Source organism: Leuciscus leuciscus (assembly GCF_965113295.1).
Source record: "Leuciscus leuciscus genome assembly, chromosome: 14".
Classification (NCBI taxonomy): domain Eukaryota; kingdom Metazoa; phylum Chordata; class Actinopteri; order Cypriniformes; family Leuciscidae; genus Leuciscus; species Leuciscus leuciscus.
In genome coordinates this window covers 10,361,257-10,376,860 of record NC_138738.1, presented here as the reverse complement: position 1 = coordinate 10,376,860, position 15,604 = coordinate 10,361,257, and the positions used below count along the sequence as shown (strand labels likewise).

The 15,604-nt window shown below is 36.3% G+C and overlaps 1 protein-coding gene across 1 annotated transcript in view; it reads right to left on the bottom strand.

Moving 5' to 3' along the window:
- Positions 1–15,604, bottom strand: part of grm2a (glutamate receptor, metabotropic 2a) — a 51,675-nt gene that overhangs the window by 1,575 nt on the left and 34,496 nt on the right. The window contains exons 3-5 of the mRNA XM_082137353.1: positions 9,913–10,750; positions 7,195–8,258; positions 1,354–1,531 (exon numbers count right to left, since the gene is read on the bottom strand). Of these exons, the coding sequence (XP_081993479.1) occupies positions 1,354–1,531; positions 7,195–8,258; positions 9,913–10,750 (2,080 nt within the window). The remainder of the gene's footprint in view (positions 1–1,353; positions 1,532–7,194; positions 8,259–9,912; positions 10,751–15,604) is intronic.

Below are 15,604 nucleotides of genomic sequence, written 5' to 3'. Positions count from 1 at the left end.
CCGAATGCAACGTAACAGGGAGGAGAGTTATGCTGGGTACACACCAAAAGATAATCGGGCCGATTTTGGGCCGATTTCCCCCCTTTCGACAATCCTAACTATGTCCCGATTATCTTGATGGTTCTACAGATTATCTTATCAGATTTTCCCTTGGTGTGAGGTGTGTTAAGAGTGTCCGAACCTGATCGGAAGAACGTCGGAGCCGCCCTGATCGCGAATCGTAAATTTTCAACATGTATTTACGATCAGAAATCCTGATGTGTGGGGGGAACCCCGAGGACAAACGCGCGCACGCTCTGGAGATTATCACGTGAAACGAAACAATATCCAATCAGAAAGCGAGATGATGGAAGACGGAAGCATAACAAACGCAGTCATGGCGCAGGACACAGTGAAATTGATATGGACAGCAGAGATGGAGGATCAGCTTGTTGATTTGTGGCAACAGCACAAATGTGTATACAATGTGTTGTGTAAAACCTTTCCAAACACTATCATCGCAATTTCTTCCTGCATATCGTCCGCCATGCTTATTCTGAGGTCTCGCGAGATTTTGAGAGATTTCCTGTGTTCACAGTCGAGACTCTGGTTGAAAATCTGTTCGTGTGTGGTGTGCTGTCTTTGTCACATCATGGCACACCACACACTATAGGAGTAAAACGGTTAAATCTAGGATTTTTTTGTCCTCATGTTTGGGGTCTATCACATTTTGAAAATCTTATAAGATGTAAAAAATCTTTTGGTGTGTACCCAGCATAAAGATGGAAAGCTCCTAAAGCTTAGCCCCATATAAATTCACGGATAATTTGTTGTTTTGTCGTTAGTGAAAATCAATATTGACCTTGTATTTGAAAAGGATCCTCATATAAGAAACAATAAAAAAATTCAGAGTCAGTTCATTCGCATTCGGAGATCGACTATTTTTGACTGTCAAAATGCCGGCGGACACAGCAACAGTGAGTTGTTCAAAATCTTTCTTTTTAGTAAACTCTGTGTACACAAACAATGTTCTCAATGCTCGAGTTCATGTGTAGAGCCCCTGGTGATACTTCGAGCAAAGTTTCATGTTGTGTCGAGCCTTCTTAGTGTTTTAAAAATAGCGATTTTTAATGCTATCATAGTAGTGCCCCTAGCACTCCCATTCAAAAGGCAATTTGACCGAAAACGAAAATACGGTCAATCTTAAAAGTGGCATTTCCATCCTAATTATGCTTTTAAACTAAAGTTTGCCTCGGGTAGATTCACAAAAAGCCCCTAGGTTGCATTTTGGCGAGAATTACGCTTTGCTGTTGATTGATTATATTTACGATGATGCTAGTATATTAAAGACAGAGATCATAAATGATACTGTACCTTGAGAGAAGCTGGAGCCAGGGCCAGTGGTCACACTGAATCGAGTGGTGGCCACTCTGAGCGTGGTGACGTTCTTCTGGGGCTGGAAGAGGATGATGTGAATCTTGGGAGCGAAGAGGCAGCCCAGCACCACTGAACCACTCAGACTCACAGAGATGCACATGGTAGTGGTCTGTACCTGAGAGAGTAGACACAAAAAAAGCGATTACATTTACACCGTGATACCACCTGACTGGCGTATTCATATTCAACAGGGATGTTAACATGGGATTGAATTTATTTCTCCATTGAACTCAATTCCAAATGTGTTGCCAAAGCCTAGCGGCTAAAGATGTATCTTAAGAGGATGAATCCATGTGCAAAGCAGGTGTGTGTGCCGTGTATAAGCAATCTCATGCATACTAATACAGGTATTAAAGACATGCATCGCCAAATAACATTTTGATGAGAGAGGGGGTGAATAAACAGGAACCGTTTCTAAGATTTTCACTGTTTTGGCTGAGATGTTTGCTTTGTATCAGTGTACATTTCATTTGGCAGATACTTTTATCTAAATCGATGTGCATTCAAGCTATACATTTTTATCAGTATGTGCATTCCCTTGGTTTCAAATCCACGGTCATGCCATTGCTATCCTCTTTCAGTTGGGCAACAGATAAAAGCTGTGGTTAATAATCCTCTCAGGGTCAAGCATGTGAGAAACTTCAATATGACCTTTGTTAAATAATTACAAAACATGGTTCAGCTGCACTGAATTATATTTTTTTCCTCAATACCAAATTAACAAAGAGTAGCTCATTCTTTCTTCAGTACAATAGATTTAAAAGTGTTTATGTGAGTGCGGCAATGCGTCAGAATAAACCAAAATGCTTTAGGCCTTAAATAATGCATCGTTCAGAGAGCTGTGCTTGGAAAGGTCTTGTATGCTTTCCCAGCAAGCCTTGCTCTTGTCTCCATAAACATGCACTTTTTTATAAAGAATATAACACTGAGTGAGACATGTGTTGTAATCTGATTTTCCTCCATAATTGATCATCATTATTCTTTACGACTCAGCTACAGTAAGTACACAAACAAACACGCAGACGAGAACCCAACTGCAAATGGAAATCTGGTTTTCAAAGAGACTCAAAAAATATTACATGGCTCTAGAATAATTCATTTTGACCAATCACGGTATTCTGTTGTTTGTTGTATATAAACTACTGTTCAAAGGTTTAGGGTCAGTACGTTTTTGTAATGTTTTTGAAAGAAGTCTCATCTCTTCACCAAGGCTGCATTTATTTGACCAAACATAACAAACATAATTACGTGAAATATTATTACAATGTAAAATAGCTGTTCCCTAAATTAATATATTTAAAAATATAATTTATTCCTGTGTTGGCAAAGCTGAATGTTCAGCATCATTACTCCAGTCTTCAGTGTCATATGATCCTTCAGAAATATATATTTTTTTAAATATCATGGAAAAGTTTATTTATTTCCATAATTCCATTCAATTCCATAGATTATAGATTCAGGGCCCACAACTTAAACGATTTCAAGTATTTAGTTGTTTATTTGTACATAATTTGGGCTTCCAGCTCATAAAACCCACGAAAACAGGATTTCAAAAAATTTGAATATTACATGAAATCACACAGTAATTACACAGTAATACCATGGTCATTGAACCAGGTTTTGGTTCTTTTGGCAGTGTGGGCAGGTGCAAATCCTGCTGGAAAACGAAGGAAGCACGAAGTGCTCTGAAAATGTCCTGGTAGACGGCTGTGTTGACTCTGGATTTAATAAAGCACAGTGGACCAAAGTCCTCTTTTCTGATGAGAGCAAATTTTGCATCTCATTTGGAAACCAAGGTCCCAGAGTCTGGAGGAAGAATGGGGAGGCACACAATCCAAGATGCTTGAAGTCCAGTGTGAAGTTTCCACAGTCTGTGTTGGTTTGGGGAGCCATGTCATCGGCTGGTGTTGGTCCACTGTGCTGTCCACTCAACGCAGACGTCTACCAGGACATTTTCAGAGCACTTTGTGCTTCCTTCATTTTCCAGCAGGATTTGCACCTGCCCACACTGCCAAAAGAACCAAAACCTGGTTCAATTACCATGGTATTACTGTGTAATTACTGTGTGATTTCATGTAATATTCAAATTTTTTGAAAACCTGTTTTCGTGGGTTTTATGAGCTGGAAGCCCAAATTATGTACAAATAAACAACTAAATACATGAAATCGTTTAAGTTGTGGGCCCTGAATCTATAATCTATGGAAGTTTAACGTTTTGAATGGAATTATGGAAATAAATAAACTTTTCCATGATATTCAAATTTTTTGGAAAGGGTCTGTATATATACTGTATAGTATCAATGTTGATGCTTCATTTTTTTCCTGTGATACATTTAATTCAGGAATCTTTGATAAATAGAAAGAACAGCATTTATTTTTAATAAAAACCTTTTTCAACATTATAAATATGTATACTGTAACTTTTGATTTAATGCGTCCTTACTGAATAAAAATATGAATTTCTTCAAGAAAACTGAAAGCTTTGTTTATTTCCAGGATTTTGAATCCAAAATGACTTAGTATGGTCTCAGATTTTATAGCCGACTATATTTTATTTTGGTTCCGCATTTGTTATTTATGTCTGATTCTGAAGATCAAATATTTATCATATAAATCTTACAAGTAGCATGTGCTTTTTCTTCTGCACATCAATGCAGTTGGTGGGTGAGAAGCAGAAATGATACAACTAAAAATGATATCTGCAGGATGAATGAGGCTGTTGCATTTCCTGTGAGTCTCTGTGTGTGGGATTGTGGCGAGGTCTCGGCCTCTAAGGCACACCTTGCTTTCTCAGCAAAGGCCCCAGCTGGGAATCATTCTCCCATGCTCTAACACATCACCTCACACACACACACACACACACACACACAAACATATAAAACGCGGAAACCCTGAACAGAGAATGACATCCTGTCCAATCAGAACTCAAGGAGATTCCCTTCTCTCTCCTGAGGCCTTCTGACTTGTATCTTTCTGTATCCTTTCGTCTAGTCCTGATGGATGATGTAGAACTGACCCTTACAGAAGCCCCCTACAGCCATAACATCTCCGGATCATGTTTCTGTCCTATTTTTTTGCTCACTGGAGCATCCAAATGCCATGTACAATGGTCGTTTTAACCAGCAGTGCTGGCTATATGCACCAGTTAGACTATTCTGGATGCACATATATAAAAATGATATATGGCAAGTAAGTTTGTGTTGCACTGCAACTCATAGATTGAATTTTGACCTATCAAGGTGTAATGTTACTTCCAAACTATGTGTGAAAATAAATAACAAAACAAAATGTAAAATAAATAAATAAATAACTATTAATAATTAATATTAATAATAATTAAGATTAAGTTTGTGTTGCACTGTGACCATTTAATTCACAACAGTGGAATCAGGGTGTGATGTTACTTCCAAACCACCATGGGTGATTAAATAAATAAATAAATAAATAAATAAGCATTAAAACCTTTGGAAATTATTATATTATTGTTTTTGAAAATAAACATTAGGACTTTTTCTTTCAATTTAATAATGAATGCATCAAAGTGTTAAAACTGTGAGAAAATAAAAATAAATTGTTGTCAAATAAGTGTGTTTAATGGTGTCTGTCCAGAGGCACTTGACTGAAGGATACTCAGACCAGTTGAATAGCATGTTTTCATAGGCTAGTCATTTGCCAGGAAGAAAGATCCCCACTTTCTTTGTTCTACACTGAACAGCTTTTGAGCCACATGAAATGTGAGCTTCTCCTTTCATCAGTGCAAAAGACAGGTGATCAAAGAGATTTTTCTATCTGCCATCTGAATTGGCAGGTATGGTAACAAAAAAAATCAATCAGGCAAACTCTCAGTCTCGCGCTCTCAGGGAAATTGTATATATGCTAAAAATAAAGGATAAAGTCAGTGTCGGGAAGTGATTAAGGGTTATAAGAGAAACTCATTATCTAAATGATGAAAAATATTCCATGCTGTCATTGTGTGTGCAGTTTGATTTGAGACAGCCCCTCTGATATCTTTTCCCAGAGGAGAGCCGGTAATATCCCCCCCGGCACAAGATTTACTTCTCAAAGAATTCACATTGTTATACAGAACACTCAAGCACGGCATTCATTAACAATATGTCAGAAGATAGCATAGCCAAATCTCAACTATGTTGAGCATAAATGACATTTAAAGATATGTTCAGAGAAACTGTAAAATTATATTGTGGTCCTCACATGATAAAAAAACATGTATACCACTATATATGTACTACTCGCTCTTGCAATTAAAAAAGAAAAAATCTAAATGATTTCGCATAATTTAAGGTCAACTAAAAATCATTGATTAATTTGTTCATTCATTCATTCATTCATTCATTTTTGTTTTTGCTGCTGGTCCTGGTCTTATTGTGCACAATTCATCAGAGCACTTTACAAACATATGTACACATTCAAAAGATTGTTAAGATGTTCATATAGCTGTTGAAAATGCGGTTGTTCTGCTTAATTTTTTTTTTTTTTTTTTTTTGGAAACCATGATATTATTTTGATGAATACAATCTATAAAGTAATTCAGGGGAACTGTTACCACAAGTTAAATAAATCCATGTTTGCAAGTTAAAATTTCTTTTTAAGTTGCAAACATTATTGTGTTGAGTTCTGTTGACATAATAATGTTAATTTTTACATTAACTTAATATTTTGTGGAATTTCAACTCATATATTTTTTTATTTTTTTTATTAAGTTGTAGAGATTTAATAAAGTCTTGATGACTTGGGAATTTGGGTAGTGGATTTCTAGTTCCCACCATGCTTTAGGACTGGTATAGGAGAATGAATGTTGAAATTAAGTATTACGGTATTTATTTGTTTTTGTTTTTTCATTTTTAGTAAAGGGTAAGACCTTGTGATTAATGCTAATATATTTGACATTTAAAAGAGTTTCTGTTCCATTGAAGTTTATGTGGTTACAATTATGCTGAAGAGAAGACAACATGAAGGTAAACTACATATGCAAAGATTCCATATGCAAAGATTGTGCTAATGCAAGTGACAAGTAATATCTTACTTGTTTATTAAATTGGCATGTTAAATAACATTTACATTTAGCATGTGCTATGTGAGCTGTGGGTTGAACTGAAATAGATAAGATTAATCCAAGGCTACAAATCAAGTATTTGTATTCAACTTAAAAAATGTGTGTTTTTGTTACAAATTATTAAGTTCCTCTAACTCAATGTAGTTTGTTGGTTGAATATATGGTTAAATTGTCATAACTCAAAAAGATTGATGCAAACTGTTAAAGTACAAAAATAAATACAAATTGTTGAGCCAATACAATATTTTTTATAATGTAGCAAGTTCAACAGAACAGATTTTTTTCAAATAAAAATATTTTGTAACATTATAAATTACTTATAATATAATATAATAATTGGCTCTACCTCTGAAATGACTTTCTGTTTTGGCCTGACGCCACAAATCCATCTTAGTTTCAATGCTTCTCCTACAAACCACCTGGCTCCATTCTGTTCTACAAAACTTTTCACAATACAGTAACTGAATGAAATTCCTTCAACTTTTACACGTTTTCATCCTGCTGAATATCCTGTTGCACTCAGAGATACGTCACATTATGGAAGTAAAAAGGGTTGCAAAAGACATTTCAATTTGACTCGAACGTAAATCTTTTTAAGAGGCTATTATTTCCATAGAAACAAGCTGACAAGCTATTAAATGCCATTAGGGAGGTATTGCTATGTATTGTCACAATCATTCATTGTACAGCTCATATTTACTTACCCTATAGTCACTGGCAGTAACATAGAAGATTGGCTGGAAAGCCAGCCAGATTATGCACGTGGTGTACATGGTGAAGCCGATGAACTTGGCTTCATTGAAGTTCTCTGGGCACTTTCGAGTCTTAAAGGCGTAAAATGTACAGAGGATGATGAGGACACAGTTGTAGGTTAAAGACATCAGCATACTAGAATCCTTGCTGTTGCACTTCAATGTCACCACGTCTCTTCTTTCAGGACTGACCTCCTTTCTCACCCCTGGAGCCTCAACCAGAAGCCAGACCACAACCACCAGGAGCTGACAAGAAATCAGACCAGCACAGATGGCCACCTGTGAAGCTGGACTGATGAACCTCGGCCTTTGAGCTCCATCTTTAACGCCGTTGAAAATCCGAGCGATGCGATTGGTCTTGGTCAGCAACGCAGAGTAGCAAACGGCGAAGGAAGTGCCCAGGCCGAGCCGCCGTAACGTGCATACCACGGCAGAGGGTTTGCTGATGTAGATGAAGGTCATGCAATAGCAAAGGAGGACGCCTAGAAGAAGAATATAGGAAAGTTCACGTCCGCTAGCTTTCACCACCGGTGTCTCATTGTTCTTTATGAAGAGGCCGATGACAAAGAGTGTGCAGAGCATGCCAAGGCAAGAGATGGTGACCGGCCCAATAGCCCATGCGTCCTCCCAATGAATGTACTCTTCTGGTAAGTTGTAGCAGCCCGTGAGATTGTCCAGAGGCCATAGTCCAAAGCCACAATCCGCACAGGTGAATTCATCCAGGAGGTACTGGTAGGGCTGGCAGGGAATGCAAATCCAACAGCAAACGTCACCGGGCTGCATGCTCTTTATTTCGTTTTTCCTACATGGGTCGCTGCATTGGGATGTGGGCACCACTTGGCTTTCCCAAGGAATTAAGCTCGTGTTCAGACTTAAATCCCGAGCCCAATACCCCACTTTCTGATAGACATAGCCATCATTCTCTTTGTGATAATGGAAGATGTTGTAGCGGCCCAGACTGTCTCCATAAGCATCAAAGTGAACATTGTTCTCTGTATCTGCGGGGCGAAATGGAGCTGCGGACACAAAGGGAATATGATAAACATAATTTATTTCCATTCTTGGCAACAGATAAATAGATATTTTACAGCAACAAAGTGTTTTTCTTTGTAAGCAGAACATGTACAACCTAGAGAGACCTTCCTATGTAGGTCCACCCTACTTTCTTCAGCGCTCTACCCTGACCATTTCTCATTAGGATTTAGATGCAGTGGACTCAGGTGCAAATGGTACATTTACATAATGGAAGTCAGGAGGCTGATACATCGCCTGGTTTCTATGATGTACTTTGTCATTCTTGGAAGAACGTTATAATTATATTTAGAAATAGATGAAAAATAGCTATAGGAACCTGGCAGTCTGCCATCAATTCACTAATACAAGCAATTGACCACTCGGCACAGACATTTAATATACATCCCTTGTACTTGTTTAAATCATTTAGAAGTTAGCAAGGGGTTAATGAGGCTAATGCATGTAATAAAACACTTAGACTGTACACAGGTCATTTGTTGGATTCATGCATTAGTGTAATCTATTTTACAGCAGCAGTTTTCCCCTTGGGGAAACTTCCTAGATCCATTTATCTTTTAAATTGATTTCTTTGACTAAACAAAGAACAGACATACATTTATTAAGATATACTGACACAAAAAAAAAATGTGTGTGTGTGTGTGTGTGTGTTCAGATTTAAACTACAAGATGAGTGCAATTTTTTAACTTTATTCCTTGCATGCTATAGTGATAACATGATAATAAGCTAGCTGGAATCCCAGGATTCAAAATGATTGAAAACTGCATAAGGGAGTCATCCATAAATATAACAATAGCCAATCAACTAAAAAGGGTGTTGAAACTGTTGGACTTGTATATTGTTTTATTTTCTATTTACAGGTATTGGCTAATGAGTTTTTTTTTTTTTTTTTTTTTTTTTTTACACTATATATATATATATATATATAAGTTCAGATGCAAAAGCCTCTAAATGCAAAAGCCTCTAAGTGCCATCTGAAAATTTCTTCTAGAATGGTGATTTTTATCAAGCTCATATATTTAAGTTCAGTAATTTCACTTAAATAACAATTAATAGGCAATTTTCATTGCCATTTAAGTGGAATTACTGAACTTAAATATATGAGCTTGATAAAAATGATCATTCTAGAAGAACATTTCAGATGGCACTTAGAGGCTTTTGCATCTGAACTCTTCATATATATATAGTTATATATATACAGTAAATATTTACCAAAATGTTCAATTATAGAGCTTATGCCTTTATCTTAAATCTTTACTCACGCATCACATTCAATAATTGAAGATTTTGGTAAATATTTAGGGATTATATTTTAGTCTGTTCCTTGCACAAATCTTTAATATGATTTTAGATGACTTGAAATATATAGGATACATAGGACCAAGTCATATGAACAATCTTTATTATAGTTTTAGGTGCTGTTTAGTCTTTTCTGCTTTTGAAAACGAACAGTGTGAACATTTCTTGAACCATGGTTCTGCAGCATGAACCATCTTTTGTTTTCATAGAAGAAGAAAAAACCCTATTGAATTGAAATGACATGAAGGTGAGTTAATTACAGGATTTAATTTTTGGGCTCTGATTATAAAGTGAACATAAATTATATAATCTATCACTTAAAAAAACAAAAAACTCACAGTCAAAATTTATCTTCAGGATGTAGTCCTTGTACAGCTTTTTTCCATTCACTGGTTTCAGGGCACTGCAGAGTTTGGTGGTATTTGAGCACAGTGCTTGTCTCATGTTGTGAAGGGCATGGGCCATAGCGTAGACAGCATTGACCACAAACATGATCTTGGACTCCTGCTCGAATTTTCCGTCCCGGAGAGAATATTTCCCACAATTAATGTCGTGCAGGCTACACTGAAAGCGGTTTTCCCAGAACTCTCTGAACCAGGGGTTACGTGTGTTGTTGTAAGGATTGAGGTTTGTGAAGTACGCTGCGAATTCGGGGATCGGATAGGACGCCAGCTCAATGGTGAAAGCTCCATCCGCTACACTCTCGCTCCCTCTCACCACACTTTCCTGCGCCCCCCAGCCATCGCTGGCCACCCAGATGAAGGAGACGTTCATGCGCTTCGCTGCAACCAAGAGCTCTCTTGCGTCTTCACTTCTGGTGAAGAGGATTACTACTTTAGCGTTGGACTTCTGCAACAGAGATCTGATTACTCCATCGTAACTGAAGCGGTCCATGGAACGACTGACCTTGGCGGACGTAGCGATGCAGATTTGCAAGGCTCGGGCCTCTTGCTGAAAGGCGTCGATACCCGTCTCGCCGTAATCGCCCTCTGAGGCAACGGTGGAGACGTAAGTCCAGTTGAAATAGCGTAGGATCTCAGCAATGGCTTTAGCTTGGTAGAAGTCTGGGGGTACAGTCCGGGCAAAGTAATCATAACGGGATTTGTCACTCAGTTTCGCACTGGTGGAGGCATAACTGATCTGAGGAATCTGGAAAAGACGCAGGAGATTGGCCACCTGCAAAAGGACAAATGAAAAACTGTGATGAAAAACTACTGAAGTGTGTAAATGGCCACACTATTTCACTGTGATTCATGAGTGTTGGCTGTCAGTATAATTCTCATAAACGGCGTGATCAAAATGATGTTTACTTACACCCTGCAACCCTGTGGGGTTTTCGTGTTCAGCCCAGTACTCAGAGTTATAAAAGATTTATATTTCAAATAAATGCTGTTCTTTTGAACGTCATATTTATCAAAGGATCCTGAAAAAGTGTATCATGGTTTCAACAGAAATTTTAAGCCACACAACTGTTTTCAGCATAGATCATGAGAAATGTTTCTTGAGCAAAATATCAGCATATTAGAAAAATGTCTGAAGGATCATGTGACACTGACTGAAGACTGGAGTAATAGCTGCTAAAAATGTATCTTTGCCATCACAAGAATAAAATACATTTTAAAATACATTTGAATATAAAACAGTTATTTAAAATTGTATTAATATATCAATACTACAGTTTTTGTTGTGTTTTTGATCAGTATATGAGGCTTCTTTCAAAAACATAAAAAAAATTGTACTTCCCACAAACTTCAAACAATATTGGATACACACATTTATAATATAATACTTAATTGTTCTTATGACTAAAATTGTTCAAATAATGTTATTCAGAGATTAAAAAACATCTACACTCAAATTAAACAATATAAAATAAATACATGCAAATTTCTAACCCTGTGAAGCCATTTTTATCTTTCGGTGTTGTCGTAGTTACTGTTTTGCCATAGTGCATACATCAAAATAATAAATAGCCTACCATCATCTGCATTTACAGAAAATGTAAGGCAGTTAAAAAATATATATATAATAAAAATAAAAAAAACTCTGTAGTTAGGTCTGCCATTTAGGTCTAAGCATGAGAATGTAATTCCTCTGATAACACAAATTATGACCACACTTAGCATATGATTAGTTAGTCTCACCCTTCTCACTTGTCTCATCTCTGAGAACCCTAATGGCAACACTTCACATTTCCATTTTCACTATAAAATAATATCATCCCAAAGGATATCACCCCAGGAAACTTGCCTTCTTAACATCTTACATGGGTGCAGCATCGTCTGCAGCAATTCCTGCAAGAATATAGAGCAACTCTATTCTTGCAGTTATTAAACTTTAAAAAAGAATTAAAAAAAACTCTTTAACCCTTCCACAGTCATAACAGACATTTCTTTATGAAATACGCATGTACGCAAACTGTAGCTCTATGAGAGAGTCCATTCACTGGCTAGGTGTTGATGGACACTGAAGCACTAGATCTATATGATATGCAATAGAGCCTGACTGTCTTTGCCTCAGGCAGTTCCTTAGAAGCCAGAGGGAAAGTCAGCATGAAGACGGCAGCAGCGAATAAGAAAGCTCTTCAGGATTTCTCTGTATTGTGTGTCAACATTGCATAACATGTAATTGTCATCTGACTTACTGTACAGCTTAACTCAAGTATTCAAATGCATATGAATACACATCTCATACGCAAAAAAGAAAAGGGCTCATAAAAAGTGATTCCCAATTCACATGGGACATTTAACAAAAGTCATTTGTAGTTTTCATATGTAATGTAATTATTGTTGAAGCTCAACAAGTAATATCAAAGCAAATCATATCCACACAAATTGTTACATTTCCTTTGTAAAAATCTGACGAAAATAATTATATTCTTTACAATTAGGTATTGTATTAGGCCGTCTGACTAACATGTAAACCAACCAATCACAGTTCGTTTTGTTCCGCATTATGTTTAGGGGCGTCGATGTTCCTACAATAACAGACCGGCGTGTAAAACTCTTGGAAGTAATTTAGAGAGTCTAGGCCACGAACTTTACGTACTTCACATAATTTTGAAAATCCAGCATTTAGTTGATCCTGATAAGCACTCATTGTTGTAAACACAGCGGTTGTTTCCAGGCGGACCGTTTAAGAACGCGACACACACGTCTCCTGGAAATCCTGTAGAATTCAACCAATCAGAAGACGACTTAGAAACTCCTGAAGTGTTTCCAATTTGTGTGCCATATACGTACATCAGACGTTCAGCCAGCGGTCCATGGGAGTGACGTCTAGACTGGGACTAATTTATCCCAAACAAATCTCCTAATAAATATCTTTATAAGTGGAATCTCAAACTAAGTATGTGCACGGTAAAATAAAACAATTACTGACCACTGTTTTGTAAACAAAAATGGAATAAAGATAAATCACCAAGGCCACAACCTCCTCTTCACATCCTCCAGACTCAAGACTAGCTTTCTCCTTCAAACAAAAGGCAATAAATTATTAATGTAACTGCCTTTCCTCGTGTACTTTCACTTAAACGGCCACTTACTACCTAAGAACAAATACTACCTTCCTGCTATGATGTCAGTAAAATTTCTATTGCACACTGCCCTACTTACTGTAAGTGCTGTACCTCAAGAATGCATAAAAGAGCAATTTTCATGTCATTCTGAGGTTACTAATGCATGGCAGTCTGTTTTGCGTCAGTATTAATGTCACTTTTGACTATGTGGCACTGCTGGGGCCAAAACTAATACTATCTATTACAAAGCTCAGGCTGGTCATTAGCGCAATATAAACCACAACAGGGTGATCAAGTGCTTAAACTTAAACGAATGCTCGCCTAATAAATTAAAACGTGGTCATTAAATATTGATTTTAAAATGATTTTAAAATCTTTCATGGACTGTATATTGTAAGCTAGGACAAATATAGTCCATTACCAGCAAACAAAAAAATGTGCCACAAATTTTTTAGAACATTTTGCTAACATACCCATTAAGTTATGAAAACGTAATTTCGGAATGTTCTCTGACCATTAAAAATGTCTTTTAAAAAAAAGAAATCCTGGTTATGCAAACATTAAATTTGATCTTTTTGCAGATATTATGGGAACATTAATTAACTAAAACATTTCCGAAAAAGCACTCCATGAATAAAATATAACATTTTTGTTACAAAATAAATATAATAAATAAATATATATAATAAATATATAATAAAATATATAAATATATAATAAATATATAATAAAATATAACATTTTTGTGATAATTATTAAATTGAATTAACATTCATGACACCAGAATTATGTTATACAGATATTAGACATAACCTTCTATCATAAAACTCTCTCTCTCTCTGTAATGCATAGCATAATGACATATAGATTCAGGCATCTCATATATAGGAATTTTAGGGCATTTTCTTTTTTTTTACGATTCTCAGAGAGACGCAATATGAAAAGTTCAGCATACATTTTTCATATCTGTTGCTATAGAAACAAGTTTGGGTTGCATATGAAATTGTGCCTTTGAAAAGCAGAGGTTAATGTTGTTACCAGAGGTTTCCTACCTCACTTTGAGATCAGCCTCTCTTATGATTCAATGTCATATAACATTAACTTAAACTAAAGCCCTCCTTCTTTGTCAAATCCAGACTATCTGTGTTTAAACATATTAGAAGACAGCAGCCAGGTTTTCCTTCATATCCTCTAGATTGACACACCTTTACTTTGAGGCCAAATTGCAGGATTTCAGGAAAAAACACAAGCAAGGTGAAATCCACAACAGATTTATTTAATATTGTATTATTAATGGTTAAAATGAAGCAATATAACATGTATAAAAGTAAGATATATAACTTCATGGGTGTTGCAGAAATATAACTAGAGAATATCAGTAATTATCTAAATTATAGTCTATGCTCTAATCACCTCTTAATTATAGTTCATTTTCTAATTTGCTTCTAAATTAGATTTAATAGCAGTCTTATTTTAATTAGCTGGCTTTGTACAATAGCCGCCATCAGTCTGAAGTGCATGCAGGTGCTCATATATTTATTTATTACAGTTCTGGATTTTTTATTCAGATGCTTCTGCCTGATGACATTCTAAAAGCTGCCAAACACAATAAGATGATTTTCCCCAAGCCAGTGTTTTAGTATACAGTACAGCTTGATAAATAGCAAGGATCCAGCGTACAAACAAGTTACAAACAACTTATAATAAAGTACCATGTTTTTTTGGGATAGCACGGTGAATCATTCATGTCCGCAGCACAAATGATGTGGGACAAGTTAAACACTGTTTTATACTAAAAGGGTAACTTAAAGTATGATCAATAGTAGCAATATTGCTTGTGTTAGCAAGTACCGTTAATGAATGAATGAGATGAAATATGAAATAATGTGCTTTTTTGTCTTTTTTGTGTATCTTTGGATTATGTTGTGTTGTAAATAAATCCAAACAATCAAAAAGCCTTTTTTTTTTTTTTTATCTCCTCATTCTTTGTGCAAGGTTGCTCAGAATGATAGGGCCTGATAGCACCTAATAGGGCCATTATCGTGGATCTTTGTCTTTCTCAGGTGTGAAATCCATAAATATTAAAGGTCCCATTGCATGGATTATCTGATTCTTTTAGAATGTTTCCTGGGGTGCCCTTATAATGTTAGTATGTTTTTTAGATCAAAAGTTGTTATAATTTAGAAATAAAAGGCATATTTCCTAGCCTGATTTTAGCCTCTGATTTGAACGCTCTGTTTGAAGGGGCGTGTCTGCTGTGAGACTTCAGTGTAAACGCCCACTGCTGTGATTGGCTGACATGCTTGCATATGAAATATCTCGCATTACATGTGGAACTCTCTCGAAAACTTTTACTATTACAGCTATTATACGTTTTTACTATTACAGCTATCGGGATTAACGAAACGTGAGAAGTTTTTTTAAGTATTTAGATCTATTCCCATCACATAAAAGGTTGCAGTGAGAGCATTGAGCAGATGACAGCCTGTTGATCGCGTGAATAAAGATCTTAT